Source organism: Sminthopsis crassicaudata, chromosome 4, assembly GCF_048593235.1.
Source record: "Sminthopsis crassicaudata isolate SCR6 chromosome 4, ASM4859323v1, whole genome shotgun sequence".
In the NCBI taxonomy this organism is placed as follows: domain Eukaryota; kingdom Metazoa; phylum Chordata; class Mammalia; order Dasyuromorphia; family Dasyuridae; genus Sminthopsis; species Sminthopsis crassicaudata.
The window spans coordinates 271,434,353-271,448,693 of record NC_133620.1 but is presented as its reverse complement, the minus strand read 5'-3'; the positions used below and the strand labels follow the sequence as shown (position 1 = coordinate 271,448,693).

The following is a 14,341-nucleotide window of genomic DNA, read 5'->3' as shown; positions in this document are numbered from 1 at the left end:
TTCAGGCCCAGAATTCTATGTACTGTGACACCTAGCTGCTCATCTATGTTTCACTGTAGTTTTACTTATTGGGTAGGGCATTTTTCAATTACATCATATTCTAGTTTGGGATGCATTCAGTAAATTCTGAGGTCCCCATTCAGCCCTTGGTTAAATGTTTGATACTTCTGTTCTAGAGAAGAGGGGAAAACATAATCAGATGAACTTAAAAAGAAATAAATATAAAGTTTTGCTTTGAGTACAAAAATCTACATCATGAATATGACAGGGAAGTATGGATAGAAAGGAAGAGTTCTGAAAAAGACATGAATATTTGGGTAGCTTGCAAGCTCACTATGAGTCAGCAGTGGGAAAAGAAAAAAAGCAAATAAAAACTTGAACTGCATTAAGAGAAACAAAATTTCTAGGAAGAAAGAGGTGAAAATCACCAACAAGAAACTAGATAATTGGGGCACCTAGGTGGAACAGTGGATAGAGAGCCAGTCCTGAAGTCAGGAGGACAGGAGTTCAAATCTGATCTCAGACACTTAACACTTCCTAGCTGTGTGACCCTGGACAAGTCACTTAACTCCAATTGCTTCAGCCAAAAAAAAAAAGAAAAGAAAGAAACTAGATAACCTTTTTATTGGTCAAGGCAAACTGGGGATATGCCTTTGGTACAAGGAGTGAAATTAATGGCCAATGAAATCTTATCCAACTTTCAAATTCTGTGATCCTCTGAAAGATCCCAAAATGTTCTAGCAAGCCTAAATGACCCTCTTTGCAAATTTGATCCATTATTTCTGATTCTGTTCTTTTGAAACCAGCCTAATTCCTTCTTTACATGACATTTCTTCAAATTATTGAAGGCAGAGGTATAATTTCCTTACTGAGTAGTCTCTTCTCTGTGCTAAATATGTCCAATTCCAAATTACTGGAATTTGAGACTCTTTACCTTTCTTGTTGTTCCACTCTGGATATTCTCCAGCTAAACTACTTGAATCATGTGATCAGAAAAAATAAGATAACCTAGATGAAGTCTGGTGAGGGGAAAATACAAGAGGAACCAGAAGAAATCGGTGGAATTTGCCATTAGGGCTTGATATTATGAAAAACATTGTAATAATCTGAGGTCTCCAGAAAGGGTTATTTCAAGATATGGTGAGTTCTCTGTCCTTAAAGGTCTTAAAGGTTCAACATATAAGTGGCTAATCACTTGTCAAATATAGTATAATGGGGATATCTTTTGTAAAGGAGTTGGAACTAATAATGGATAAGGTGTTTTTCAACTTTTAAGTTCTGTGATTCTCTGAAAATCTGGCAAACTGTGAGAACCAATGTCAATATATAGAAGAACAAATACTACTAAGTTTAGTAATTAGTACCTAAGTTTAGGTAAATGGAAGAAAATATAGTATATATTAATGAAGAAGAAAACATGTATTTACTTTCTTTAGGGGGAGAGAAACAGGAAAAGAAGAGAAAACTTGACAATTCCAAATTCAGAAACTGTCAAAACATTAGTATTAAATTATTTTCTTTTATATCTATTTCATATAGTGAAAAATGAATTATTAACTTAAGCCAGCTATGAGACATAGTTTATCATCCCCATATATCACTTTATTTTAAAAAAAGAAGTAAGGACAACAATGTCTGGTTCTCATTGTTTTTAATAGTCTCTGCAATTAAGGCATAATAGAATTCTTATCTTTAAAACTGATAATGAACTGCAACTGAAGAAGTATAAAAAAAGGAACAAAACATTAACATTTCATTTTCCTACCTTCCTCATCAAAATAAGAAAAAAATAGAATAGGTATTTCCTCTTTGTACTTCAAAGTTAAAAAATCATAAAGAAATATTTTTGTTCTTCATATACTTAAAATATTGCCTATGACATTATGTGGTCTCTAAGTTTTTCTTCACTGCAGTCATCCTTTCCTTAGTATGACCAAATGAACAGAATTATGCCCATGAATGAATTATATAAAATAATTTTCTACCTTAAGAAACATCCTGGAACCTGACTCCCATATTGAAAACTATCATCATAAATCTTAAAATGCTCATGGAATTCTTGAATTTTCTTCTGAGTTGTTGGATATAAGCCTTTGCCAAAAACAGCATTCACTGTGACAGGATATAGAGCATTCCTAAGAAAAACAAACAAACAAATCAATCATAGGATCATAAGTCCATGGTTGTAGAGTTGGAAGGGACCACTAACAGTGGTTTAATTAACCAATAATGAATAAACAAACGAATGAACAAGTATTTCTTCATAACATAATAATAGCATCATAACAAACAGTTATTATTCTCTTAGTTCTTACTCTTATGCTTGTCATTAGCTATTTTGGGAAACACAAAGACAAATACGAAATGGCCCTGTTCTCAAGAAGCTTGCATTCTATCAGGGAAGAAAAACAATATTCTAAGCCCAGACACCCCCCAAAATTCAAATTTGTATGAAGGAATGTGTTTTATAATCATTTCATTTTAAATAAATAATAATAGTAAATCTAAAACAAATTATACTGAGGAAGAAAATTACCATCAAGTTGCTTTAATATTTTGTTACTCAGGGACTTTAATGGTAGCTAGGAGGTACAGTGGATAGGAGCAAAGCCTAGAATTAGGAAGAATTAATCTTCTTGAGTTCACATCCTCTCTCAGACACATAGTAGTTATGCAAGTCATTTCCCTAGTTCACACCTGTACGATAAGTAGAAGGAAATGGCAAAATACTCCCATATATTTCCCAAGAAAACTCCAAAATGGGGTAATGGAGAATCAGCCATGACTTTAAAAATGACTGAACAGCAAAATCTGTTATCTGGCTATGATTTCTGGTGGGGAGAAGGAAAAAGGTGTTCCCCATCACTTTGGGAAAGTACCTAAATCATTTCTTCTTTACTCACCAATCTCCAAAATGGGTATCACACTAGAATTATATCTATCATATTTCTAGGGCAGACACAATGGATAGAGTTCCTAGCCTGGAGTCAGGAAGACTCTTCCTGAGTTCAAATCTGGCCTCAGACACTCATTACTTATGTGAACCTGGGCAAATCACTTAATCCAGTTTGCCTGTTTCCTCATTTGTAAAATGAACTAGAAAAAGAAATGGCAAACCATTACAATATCCTTGCCAAGAAAACCCCAAATGGAGACGTAAGAAGTCAGATATGATCGAAAAGATTGAATGATAAATACCTAAGGATAAAAAATGTAAAGTAGAAGACATCTTAGAGATCACTTCCTCGACCTCTTTCATTTAATAAAGGAAAGATGGATTATGTAAATTATCCAGGATCACACAGAAACTAAGTGGCAAAGGAACAGATCTGATTCTAAACCCTAAACTCATTCCATACTATACTGTCTTCTCTATCCTGATTTCTGCTCCTCAATCTTTATTTTTAGTTTCCCATCCCAAGGTCTTCTTTCTTTTCAAGCTTCCCATTATTACACTATACCAGATGATTCAGACTCTTAAGTCATCCATATATTCTTGTCAGTCTTCAGAACTCAGTATCATTATCATTAACCATCTGTTCTTTCCTCTCTCTCTCTCTCTTACTTGTATCAAAGGAGAAAGTATATCTACTGTTTACCAAGGTAAGGATAATGCCTTTTACCCACAATCCTAAGTTAATTGTGGCAGAAGCAGAAATGAGTGAATAGCTGCAAGAGATATTGGTAGGACTAAAAACCCTAAACCAAAATATTGACACTACTTGGTAACTTATTGGTTTGTGAGGATGGGGAAAGGTGAAGAGTCAAAGAAGTAATTAAATTCTAACCTTTTATCCCAACTCAAGATATAGTTAAAAAAAAAAAAACCTTTAAACTCTTCATGCTTAGCTTTTGAAATCATTATTTTCAATTAAAAAAACTTGATTTCTGTGAAGCTGGCAGTTGGATTCCTAGCTTTATGTTGATGCCTATAAATCTTCGGTGGAAGAGGGAAGAAGAAGGTGATAAGAAAGATAGAAGGGAATAGGCCAAAGGCATATATTAGGAGTTTGAGTTCTTGGCATAAAATTTCATCACCTAATATGTACTATGAGTTCAATGAACAATAAGAATAGTCTCAATGCCAAATACAAAGAAGACAGAAATATAATTCTTTTCAATGAGAAGAAACCACTAGCTGAGAAACAGCAAAGTGAAATATATGTAGGATAACTTAGTGGGGAAAGCTTTGAGTTTAAAGTCATGCGATATAAATTCAAATCCTGATTCTGACAAGGACTACCAAGCTACTTTCCATCACTGGGTTTTGAAATTCAAATGCTATAGCAGATTTTATAATGCCTTGACTTGGTAGTTATATGTTCCTGTTAATAATATATGAAATGATATGTTTGCTATTTAGAATTTCTATCATTTTAAATACCAAACTTCTTCCACAGTTGTAAAGATATTTCTTGCTATAATATATGTATGTGTACAGGTATGTATATACATATATGCACACATTCATGTATACATATCTACATATATGCATGCAGGTATGTATATACACAGATATACATACTCATGTATATATATATGTGTGTAGTTATGTATATGCATACATACATATATTCATATATGCATACTTACACATATATATGCAGATATGTATATATGCACATACTATATATACATATTTACAGGTCTATAAATATATATACACATATTCATATATACACACTCCTTCATATGTATATTTGCAGGTATGTATATACATATATACACATACTCATATATAGCAGCTATTTTGTTAATGAGTTTTTTTCTCCTTATAATGGAAGATTCTCTCTCCCCTTCACTTATCTACCATCTCCATCTCTATCTATATCATCATTTATATGAAGAATGCAAACTATGATTTTTGTTTTCTTCATACTTATGTAACTTCACTATTTTGCCTACTCAAGGATTGGAACTATCCTTTCCTGTTTCCAAATTTTTGTTAATGTTCAGATGAGTCCAATTGTAGTCATTTTTATTTCTGTTTTTCTGGTAGCATTCTAGTTCTTAAAAATGATAGATTTCCACATACTATGTAGAAATATAAAGGCTAAACTCTCATCCTATTCTCATCATACAATTTAACTGAGTATTACCCTAAGAGCCTTAAGAGCTTAAAAAAAAACAAACAGAAATATTTCTAATGTTTATCAGAAAAAGGAGTCTTATAGTATGTATAAGGAAAGGTTCGTAAGCTGTCTTGGGTAGGGGAACATTTTTATTTAAATTTAATTTTTTTCAATGTACCAAAATTCCCTTTAAAAGTAAAGAAAAACTAAAATCTTGTGACAAATATATTATATATATATATATATATATATATATATATATATATATATATATATATATAATTAAACATCTGAGTTATAGAATTGGTCAAGTTCAAAAATGGTGTCTTCCGCTAATGTGACAATTTGTTTTGCTTATTTGTAAGTGGTTTGTTTTTCTTGTTTTTTCATTAGAATGGAGGAAAAGGTAAGAAGAAAATTGGGACCTTAAAATAAAATAAAAATGAAACAGAATATGTCTTATTCTGTACCCTGTACTGAACTTTCTTTGTCAAGGGGTAACATGAATTGTGATTTATTCCCTGTAATTATGGTCAGTCATGATATTGATCACATTCTTAAATCTTTCAAATCTATTTGGTTTTACCATGACATTGTTATTCTATAAATTGTTCTACTGATTCTTTGATTCATTCTGTATTATCTCACATAAGTTTTCTCAAATTTTGCCAAACTCATGCATTTTGAAATCAGTAATGATTTTTCTACTCCCCTCCCCCTCAAAGAAGGCTACAATTAAGTACAGATTTAAAGACAGATAGATAGTTATACCATACCATAGTTTCACACTTAGATATACCTATATATAGCATCATATTTCGATATCTATAAACACACACACACACACACACACACACACACACACACACACACACACACATATATATATATATATATACACACATATACAATCATACACATATATGTAATATCATACTCTGCTTATTTCCTTCCATCATCTGTTTCTCTGTAGGGGGATAGCATCTTCTTTCATATGTCCAAATTTTTCCATGCTTTTTAAAATCAACTAGTTCATCATTTCCTAAATTACAATAATATTCCAATTCATTCCTATCTGAGAGATAATCTATGAAATATATTCCCCTAATTTTTTGCATTCCTTCTGTTTTTGGCTAAATAGATTTTATTTACATGAGAAAATTAATTTAAACTATTTAAATTATCCTTTTTAGAATTCAACAATGCTCTTGCTTTATAATATATAGTTTAAAATATGTTGGTCTATTTCTTTTATACCTTTTTCTCCTGGATTCTTTGAAGTTCCTAACTTTTTGTTTTTCCAAATAGATTTTGTTATTATTTTTTCTAACTCAATAATTTTTAGCAATTAATTTGAATAACATTGAAAAACTAAATCAGTTAGGTAAAACTTTGATTTAAAAAATCATATTGGCTTTACCCTAACTATGAAGAAGAAATTTTACTTCCATTATTTAAATCTAAGCTTATTTATATAAAAAAATGTTTTATCTGGGACACCAATGCTGTTGCTGGAGTTGTGAAATGATCCAACTATTTTGGAGAGTCCCAAAGGGCTACAAAATTGTGCATACCTTTTGATATAGTGTCTCTACTGGGTCTGTATCCAAAAAAGATCATAAAAAGGGAAAAGAACCCATATATCAAAAATATTTGTAGCCTCTTTGTTGTAGTAGCAAGGAATTAGAAATTGAATGAATGCCCATTAGTTAGGGAATGGCTTAATAAGTTATGGTATATGAATGTTATGGAATATTATTGTTCTATTAGAAATAATGAGCAGGCTATTTTTAGAAAAGCCTTGAAAGACTTATACAAACTGATGCTGAGTGAAATGAACAGAATCCAGAGTACATTGTACACAGCAACAAAAAGATTATATGATGATCAACTGTTATGGACTTGACTCTTTTCAACAATGATGTTATTCAAAACAATTCCAATAGACCTGTGTTGAAAAATGCCATTTGCATCCAGAGAGAAAACTATGGAGACTCAATGTGGATCAAAAATAGGATTTTCACCTTTTGTTGTTATTATTGATTTGTATTTTCCTTCCTCATAAATTTGTTTCCCTTTTGATCTGATTTTTCTTGTACAACATGACAAATACAAAAATATATTTAAAATAATTGCATATATTTAACCTATGCCAGATTGCTTGCTGTCTTAGGAAGGAGGGAGATAAAGGAGGTAAGGAGAAAAATTTGGAACACAAACTTTTACAAATTGAATGTTGAAAACTATTTTTGCGCATATTTGAAAACATAAAAAAGAAAATTAATGTAAAAAAACAAAAATAAATAAAATGTAATTTATGTTTATGTTCATTTAGTTCCTGTGTCTTTTTAAGCAAGTATACAATCAGGTATTTTTAGTGTCTAGGTATTTTAAATGGTCTAAAACAATATTGAATAATATCGCTGAAATAATGTATGTAGTTTCTCTATTTTTCATTTTTGATTAAATCTATTTTAATGTTGAGATAATTACTATTTCTGCTTTTTAAAAACAGGTTAAATTCTACTCCTGCCCTTTATTTTATCTTTGTGTGTATCTCTCATTTTTTATGTTTCCTGAAAGCAACGTGTTGAATTCAGTTTTTTTAATCTGCTATTCATTTATGTTTTTTGGGTAAATTATTCCATTCATATTCTAAACCACAATTACTTGTAGTATATTTTTCTCTTTTCTGTTTTTTCCTCACTATCCTTCTCACCCCTTTTACCCTAATCCTCACTCCTCTGCTTTACTCTCACCTAATATTTTACCCTCCTATTCCCTAACTTATTCCCCTTCTTAAGAGTTCTTCCCCTATCCTCTTTCTCCACTCTTTCCCCTTGTCCTCTATTTTTTTTTTCTGAATTAAGAAGACTTTACACACCTCTTCTATATATGCATATGTGCCTATATATGCTATCCCTACTAGCTTCTTCTGTATCAATTTTTCTCAGTTGCATAAGATAATTATTCCTTTTTATGTCTTCCAAAGTTTTATTTTTTTAGAAGCATCCCATCATATTCAGCTCAGTCCCAGTCTTTCTTTCAAACTACTCACATAAAAATGACATGCATAGGTGGTGACACATCTTGATAAACACTTGAATATATTTATATCCAATTTTAAAAATTTTAAATTGTAGTTAGGGAATTTCCCAACAAAGTAAATTAGTATGATGGAATACTGTGCTATAATGAAATTATGAGCTGGCTGATTTTAGCAAAAGTTTGCACAAAATAATGGAGTAAAATGAACATATTGGATACAGTGATACTGTTCAAAGAATAATTGTTATTAAGTTATTCTGAATATTATAAATACTCAAATCAACTACAGAGGATCTATGAAGGAAAATGCTATCTACCTTCACAGAAAGAAGTGTAAATAAAAGCATACAAAGCATGGTTTTACACACACACTCACATATACACATACACACATATGCATACACACAGGGTATTTACAAAATCTTATTATAAAAATGTATTGATATTATACAATACTATACATATATTTCTGAATTTCTAAACTCTTTCCATGTCATCTACCTCCAAAAATTTTCCATTTAATTTCTTATGCTAACTCATGACATATTGAGATCATAATAGGAAAGTTACAATATATAAAAAGATTAGATGTACATACAACCTCTTGTAATGAGAATGTTTTTCTTAATATCAAACTTAAATACCTATTTTTAAATAGAAAATTTGGAAATTAAAATAATTTACTTACTTTACTAAATTGTAGAGCTCCTGATTTCCATTAGTGCCCAAACTCTCCAGTTGTTCATGTGCCCCTTCTATCAGCTTTTCACTAAACTGATACAGACTGGAAATCTTCATTTTGTTTTTCATCAGGCCATATAATGGACCATGCAGTGTTAAAAAGATATTCTTTGGAATTTCCACTATAAACAGAATTTAAATCATAAATGTTTATTTTAAACATATAAAATATATGATTCATATCTAGAATTTGGTTATACATGACAAGGAATAAAGCAGAATCTTAAATACTTATAAAACAATACAGATATGTTTGAAATTTTTATATAATCTTTTTACATCAGATTTACCTTCCTAATTATGTTTTTTAGGATCATCTTCAATATACTAAACATCTGACAATGGGCATTGGATACAATTCTCCTACACAAAATTCAAATTTATAAGACTGAAAAGTATTCCTCAAAATATAAGAACAGGTAGTTTTCAAAGAACAGAATTCAAATTATCAACAACCATGTGAAAATATAATCCAAACTGCTAATAATTAGAGAACTTAAAGGAAGTAAGAGGTTTTAACTCAGATATATCAGATAAACATGACAAAAGAGGAAACAGATACATTTAATGCACTGTTGGCAGAACTGTGAATTTGTCCTATTATTTCAGAAAGCAATTAGGAACTACGCCAAAAAAATTAAACTGCATACCCTTTGAATAATACCACTTTTGGTCCCCTACATCCAAAGAGATCACGAAAGAGAAGGGACTAATATGAACAAAAATACTCAAAACAGCTAGCCACAATCCGCAAACTAAGGGGGTACCCACTTGTTGGGGAATGGCTAAATATAATATAAATATGTGGCATATAAATGTGATGGAATATTTCCATCATAAATGTCATAAAAGAAGAAATGGATCATTTTAGAGAAAACTAGGGAGACCCATGAATTGATAGCAAATGAAGTGAGCAAATCTTGAACAATTTATATAATATCAATATCATAGAAAAACAAATTTGAAAGACTCTAATTCATGAAGTAATAAATTATGAGTATAAAGAATTAATCATATTATCTATCTTCTGCCTGAGAGGCAGTGAACCTAAAGTATAAACTGACTCATTTTGGACATAGTTAATGTGAGAATTTGTTCTGCTGAACATTTTTATCATGAGATTTGTTTTTCATTTTTCATTATCATTATTATTATTACTCTGTTGAGGGGATAGAGATAAAAATTTACAAAAATAAATAAATATGTTTAAATAAATAGTTTTTCATTACTTGTATATATATCTTTAAGTGACTAGGATGTATAATTAGTAATAAGTTAGATGGTAAAGGGCAAGTCAAAAGAATAAAATTTTCTAAGTATCTTATTCTGATCTGGAAGGAATATCAACAAAAGACAAATGGTAAGGTTCTTCCTCTTTGGATTGAGTAAGAAGTATTTTCATACTCGATGCTTTAAGTTACTTATTAATGAATAATAAATAAAGTTGGTTAAATTCCACCCTGTTTGCCCTAAAGGTCATTGATTTTTTTTCAGTGGGTGGCTTAGAGGTGAAAAGCTCTTTAGAAGCTATCTTTTATTCTATTATTTAGCAACCCCTTTAGTTTGCAGGTGAGAAAAATGAGGCTTAGAAAAAAAGTAATTTAATAACATGATAATATATGATAAATAGTAAAGGTAGTCTATGAACCCAGTTCTCTGATTTTAAAGTTATGGCTCATTTCATTATATCACATTGTTCTTAATCTGGTCCTTTTTAGGGAGAGAAAGGGAAGGAAGAAAGACAGAAATTGGAACTATTTGATTTGTATGCTATAATAAACATAAGGAAGATTAGTGGTATGTCCCATCCCGTGAGACTCAGTCATTCGTGGGGAATCGAGGAGAACCCATCCTGAAGGAGAAAGGGCGAGAAAGAAGAGGGAGACCAAGCAGATCTTGTCAAGGTCTCATTTATTGTTGGAAACAGCTCAAGTTATATAGGGTAGAGCTAGGTGCAATACGTGAGGACAAAGTTGGGAGGGGAAAAGCGGGCAGGGGAGAGTAAAGGTATGTGCTACCTGGGAGAAAGGGTATGGGAGGGACTGCAGGAAGGAGCAGACATTCCAGGAGGAGGAGGGGGAAGGGCATCCTGTGGTTACAATTCTTATCTGAGTCTCTAGGGTCATTAAGCCCTGAAACATCTCTGTGGTTAATATAATACCATGGCTATGTGTTCTGAAGTGTGGGGGTCGTTCCGCTTCTCTAGCCACCTGGTAGCCATCTATTGCTAGATGCAAAGTTTATGATCTGGTAATTTTCCATGACTATAGTTCCCGTCACCAACAGTGATATCTCCAAGAGGTCAAAAGATATTGTTGTTTATCCTTCATTCTCAAAGAGGACCATGCATGACATCAGGGAGGTAATGCCATGACATGCAAGTAAATTGGATTTAACTGAGGGAGTCTGTGCAGGATCATCAGCCTCACTTTGCCCTCCAGAGCCATCTGGAAGCCCTGGATACAGTGGGACCTTGGACTTTTTAAACTGAGGATTTTAAGAGGTCTAAGTTTGACTGAGCAAATCTCATTTAGTTATTAAGGTTAAGTAAGGAATGAGGCATAGCATTCCCAATTTATAAATGGTTTAAAGGGTATGAACAGACAATTTTCAGATGATGAAACTAAAGCCATTTCTAGTCAAATGAAAAAGTGCTCAAGATCACTGTTGATTAGAATATAAATTAAGACACTTCTGAGATATCACTTCATACCTCTCAGGTTGGCTAAGAAGACAGGAAAAGATAATAATAAAATTTTGAGGATGTGGGAAAACTGGAACATTAATGCATTGTTGATGGATTATGAAGTATTCCAAGTATTCTGAAGAGCAATTTGGAAATATGCCCAAAGGGCTATCTAACTGTGCATACCCTTTGATACAGCAGTGTTTTTACTGAGCCTATATCCCCATGATATCAAAAAAGAGGGAAAAGGACCCACATGCCCAAAAATGTTTGTAGCCTCTTTTTTTGCAGTGGCAAGGAACTGTAAATTGAGTAGATGTCCATCAGTTGGGGAATGGCTGAATATAAAAATGAAGTTAATGGAATATTATTATTCTATAAGAAATGATGAGGAGGTTGATTTCAGAAAAGTCAGGAAAGATATGAACGATGTCTGAGTGAAGTAAAAAAATCAGGAGAACACTGTACACAGCAACAAGATTATGTGATGATAAACTATGATGGTCTTGGCTATTTTCAACAATGAGGTAATTCAAGGCAATTCCAATAAATCTCTGATGGAAAGTTCTGCATTCAGAGAGAGAACTATGGAGACTAAATGCGGACAAAAGCATCATATTTTCACTTTTTGTTGTTATTGCTTGTTTCCTTGTTGCCTTTTCTTTCCTTGCTTGTTTTTCCCCCTTTTGATCTGATTTTTCTTGCACAGCATGATGAATATGGAAATATATTTAGAAGAATTGCATAGGTTTAACTTATATTAGATTACTTTCTTTGAAATACAAGGTTTTGCAAAGGTGAATGTTGAAAACTATCTTAGCATGTATTTTGAAAAATAAAATACTATTAAAATGTAAAACAAAATAGCTTTCTTTACCCAAATCAAAAAAAATCATACAGACAGATCATAGATATAGATATTTCTTAATCTAGGAGGGGAAGACCCTCTGGTCTGTCCAAAACAAAAACAATTGCTATTAACATGTACTCTGAGTCATTTTATATCTGCTTACTTCCAACATACTCTGTGATCCAATGATAGTGGATTCTTTATTGTTCCTGAAACAAGATATTCCATCTCCTGATTGAACATTTTTACTGGTTTCCTCTTTCTCTGCATGACATTCTCTCCCTCCTTAACAGTCTGGCTTACCTGGCTTCCTTCAAATCCCAGTTAAAATTCCTCCTTCTATGCTTATCGTCCTTATTGCTAGTATATTCTCTATATTATGTATAATTTATCCTATGAAAAATGAGGCCTCTAAATCAGTTAACAATATTACTTTGATTTCTTAGGATTAAGTGTCCTTTCCTTAAGAAAAGCCAGACTAGCATAAATATTCCTTTAGGCCTAAATTACCTATAGATTTAGATAATAAATATTTTAACAAAATTTAATAGCAGATAGGTCAGAATCTCCCTAATTTTATAGAAATAAAATAAACATAGAATTTAGCTTAGAATCCATAAGACTAAAAAGTCAAATTGCTCTTTACAGACAATTAAGGAGTGAGTGTTGACTCTCTGCTCACCATGTTATTACTTTTAATAAGTTCCTTCTCCCTTTTCAGTGACCCTTAGCAGAAATCTTTAAGAGACCACTGAAAGATGTTTCTAAAAAAGATTTGAATTATGATAGACATACTTTCTAAACCAATGAAATATTTAAATGAGCAGTTCCCGTCCTATAAGTTCCCAGTTGTGTTCCCAACCTGCCCAGAACTGAATATTTTAAATTTACTACTTTTTCTGTAAATTCTATGAATCAATATGATTTTCCTTTTTCCTGTTACAAAGATAAGTTGTGTAAGCCTATCAAATTGTCACTAATCACTTGCAATGTGTGGGCTGTCTGACTACCACTCTGGAGGTCTGGGGACCAGCCTTGGTTTCAGCAGAATAATCACCGCAAGAATAGTCAGGAATAAAGTCCAAAGTATTATCTCCTTCACCCTCTGTCTCCTTTGCCTGGGGTGGGGCTAACTTTCTCGGTCTTAGTGGAGGAATGCAGGAGGCAGAAGAACCACCCAGGATAATGAAAAATAGAATATCTCTCTTCCAGTCCTTGTTGGATCTTATATACCTTATTGTAATTACATCATTACAGCACTGTGCATGTGTGCTTAGAGAACCATTATATCACCATGCTAAGTACTAAGTATATATGTAAACTTAGAGAACTTAGAGAACCATTATATCACCATGCTAAGTACTAAGTATATATGTAAACTTAGATAACCATTGTATCATCAATTTCTCTGAGTTAACACCTTGTTTCAAGTATACTTCTCCAGAATTCTGGCTCTCTACAATCACTGAGTAGTTAGTTGTTTTGATTTAATGGTAATATGCTGGCCTTGCTATTAAATCATTTTCCCTCAGAAGTAACTAGCCTCATAAATTGTCTTTTTAGATAGAAATTCAATAAATACATGTAACTTGTTTGTACACTGTTGTTTTCATATCATCTCTCCATTAAATTGTGAGCTCCTTTAGAACAAAGACTATCTTTTATCTTTCTTTGTATTCTCAATGCTTAACATGTATGCTGGCAACATAGAAAGTGCTTACTCAATGTTTACTGAATAACTTACCAAACTTCACTAGATTTGCTATTTGGCACTTTCTTTGAATCTATTTTCTCAACTATAAACTAAAGTACTAGCCAATTCACAAGATTACTATGAGAAAAGTACTTTGTAAAGCTTAAAGTACTCTCTAAATTCAAGTTAATACATATACATTATTATTCTTTCAGCTAAACTTGGAGGGAGGAAGCAGCTCTAAATTATTC

At 32.0% G+C, this 14,341-nt stretch overlaps 1 protein-coding gene across 2 annotated transcripts in view; it reads right to left on the bottom strand.

Annotated features, from left to right (window-relative positions):
• The window catches only part of CYP39A1 (cytochrome P450 family 39 subfamily A member 1), a 138,272-nt gene that overhangs the window by 112,212 nt on the left and 11,719 nt on the right, over window positions 1-14,341 (bottom strand). For both annotated transcript variants that reach the window (XM_074310737.1, XM_074310738.1), the window contains exons 3-4: window positions 8,809-8,983; window positions 1,986-2,135 (exon numbers count right to left, since the gene is read on the bottom strand). In XM_074310737.1, coding sequence (XP_074166838.1) covers window positions 1,986-2,135; window positions 8,809-8,983 — 325 coding nt within the window. The remainder of the gene's footprint in view (window positions 1-1,985; window positions 2,136-8,808; window positions 8,984-14,341) is intronic.